Raw genomic sequence first — 2,500 nt, forward strand, 5'->3', positions numbered from 1 at the left:
GATATTTTTTTGAAAGATCGAAATAGATTGGGTTTTTTTATATGTATATTAGTTCGAGAGGTTGACTTTCCAGATAGATTTAAGAGATATTAGGTACTCTTACGGTGAAAATAATGATGATAATTATAGTAGCAATAATGATAATGATGATGATGATGATGGTGATGATGATGGTGTTGATGATGATGATGATGATGATGATGATGGTGAAGATGATGATGATGATGATGATGATTATACTAATTAAAGTACTACTGCTACTATAACTATAACTAATACTACTGCTTATAATAATAATAATGGTGATACTGATAATAATGATAATAATAATGATGATAATAATAATAATAAGAAGAAGAAGAAAAACAACAATAATAATAATAATAATAATAATGATAATAATAATAATATTAGTAATAATAATAATAATAATAACAATAATAACAATAGTAATAATAATAATAATAATAATAATAATAATAATAATAATAATAATGATAATAATAAAACTACCAATAAAGCAAACACACAACCCACCGTCGCACAAACAGATACCAGCTCGATAAGCGAATCACTTCAGTCGCCCCAAAAGCGATAACTCAAACCTGATCTAATCTCCTTTGTTTGCGCTTGTAACAGTCATGCGCAAATGCATAGATTCTGCCTTTATCTTTCATTGCAATGTTATCTCCCTTATTACGCTTGCAGTCATAAGTGTTAGTGTCAGCGTGAATCTGTTCGTATCATGATTGCAATGTTGAATATGTTGATCGTGCAGTGGTGTTGTTTGTCTATTTTTTTGTGTGTGTGTGTTTGTGTTGTGGTTTGGGAGATTGTGTATGGTCTCTCGGTGCATATAAGTTGTTTGTTATCTTTCATTTGCATTTATTTGAATAATAGATGTATTATTATCGTGTAAGTGAAGAATTGGTATGTGATAATCGTGTAAATTGATTCTGTATGCAAGTGAATGATACATAAATAACACACAAAGAAAAGGTGTCTAAAGTTTGTGTTATAAATAATTGGACAAACAATAGCAACACCTACAGAGAAACCCCGTGAAACCAACCATAAAATATAAAGAAAATTAAATAAACTTCACCCCCAACCGAGCAAACCACTCAAGCCGGACTATCCCTTCCTCCCGTCTCTCAGGCTGCGATCTCTGCGCCATGAGTCGCCGGGCCCTGCAGCGCGCTGTGGGGAAGCGGGTGGGCCGGTTGATGGCGCAGCACTTGGACATCTGCCTCGAGAGATTCGGCGCTCACCTGCCCACGCAAGACAGGGATGGGAACACCACGCTGGAGGAGGAGGAGAGCGACGAGGAAGACGACGACGACGATGATGGTGAGGACGATGTATTTGGTTTTGTATGAGTCAGTCTGCGTAAGTGTGTACTGTGTATGTATATGAATGATTACATAAATACATGTACATACATACTTATATATACATATATATATATATATTGTATGGACGCATACAATGTAGAGTAGATATACATATATATACGCCTATATATATATATGTATATATACATATTTAAATATGTATATATGTGCACACACATATATATATAAATATATATATGTATATATATATAAATATATATATGTATATATATAAATATATATATATATATTGACTGATACGTAGTGAAACTGATAGATAGTTAAATAAACAGATGGAAAGAGAGATGTAGATTAGGAATTGATTCAGGTATATATAGGTATAGACATATACACAGACATATATACAAGAAAAGACAAACTTTTATCCACAATTCAGATACAGAAAGCTACCATCGAGAGTGACATCAAAACTATCATTAATTTTTTCTCTCGAGATTATCGCTGCCAACATTTTCAAGATTGATTTCTTGCAAGAACGAATCTCAGAATGACCGCCTCTTATACCTGCAGAGATTTAATTCCGCTGAACCAGTCGCTATTTTCAACATTTCTATTTCAAGAAAGAATTCCAAAGTCTCTCCTCAAAGCTTGTGTATTAAGCAGGATTAAGCAAGACCCATTTTCTGTTTTTTTGAGGAATGAAGAAAACGTGAGTTCAAAGTCCGTTTTCTACGAGCTGCGAATCTCTCCGTTTTATTCATTATTTTCCTCTAACTCAGGTTTCAATTACCTTTCTTTAGACCTGATATAAAAGATGAATCATAGATGACAACTATTAAATGACAGAAGATAATAATGTATGAGTAAAACATAAACGATCTATCCATACTGTCATCACTTATCTATTTGTTCCTAAATGTATCATAAACCAAAGAATCAAATATTCGCAATAATAAAAAAAAAATAATAATAAAAAAACTACACACAGAAACGTCTTCCGAAGTACAAGAATATAAATAATTTTGCAAAGAAACTCACAGTCTCAAGACCTTGCTATTCGCGGACGGCTCCGTTTTCTTTGCTCCGTTTTCTTTGCTCCGTTTTCTTTGCTCCGTTTTCTTTTCGGAGTTGGAGAGAGCATAAGG

General features: G+C 33.0%; 1 protein-coding gene across 1 annotated transcript in view; it reads left to right on the top strand.

Moving 5' to 3' along the window:
* LOC125026561 (protein FEV-like) overlaps window positions 1-2,500 on the top strand; it is a 39,550-nt gene that overhangs the window by 2,948 nt on the left and 34,102 nt on the right. Inside the window, exon 2 of the mRNA XM_047615074.1 lies at window positions 1,159-1,350. Within this exon, the coding sequence (XP_047471030.1) occupies window positions 1,176-1,350 (175 nt within the window). The 5' untranslated portion in view covers window positions 1,159-1,175. The remainder of the gene's footprint in view (window positions 1-1,158; window positions 1,351-2,500) is intronic.

Source organism: Penaeus chinensis, chromosome 6 (assembly GCF_019202785.1).
Source record: "Penaeus chinensis breed Huanghai No. 1 chromosome 6, ASM1920278v2, whole genome shotgun sequence".
Lineage (NCBI taxonomy): Eukaryota > Metazoa > Arthropoda > Malacostraca > Decapoda > Penaeidae > Penaeus > Penaeus chinensis.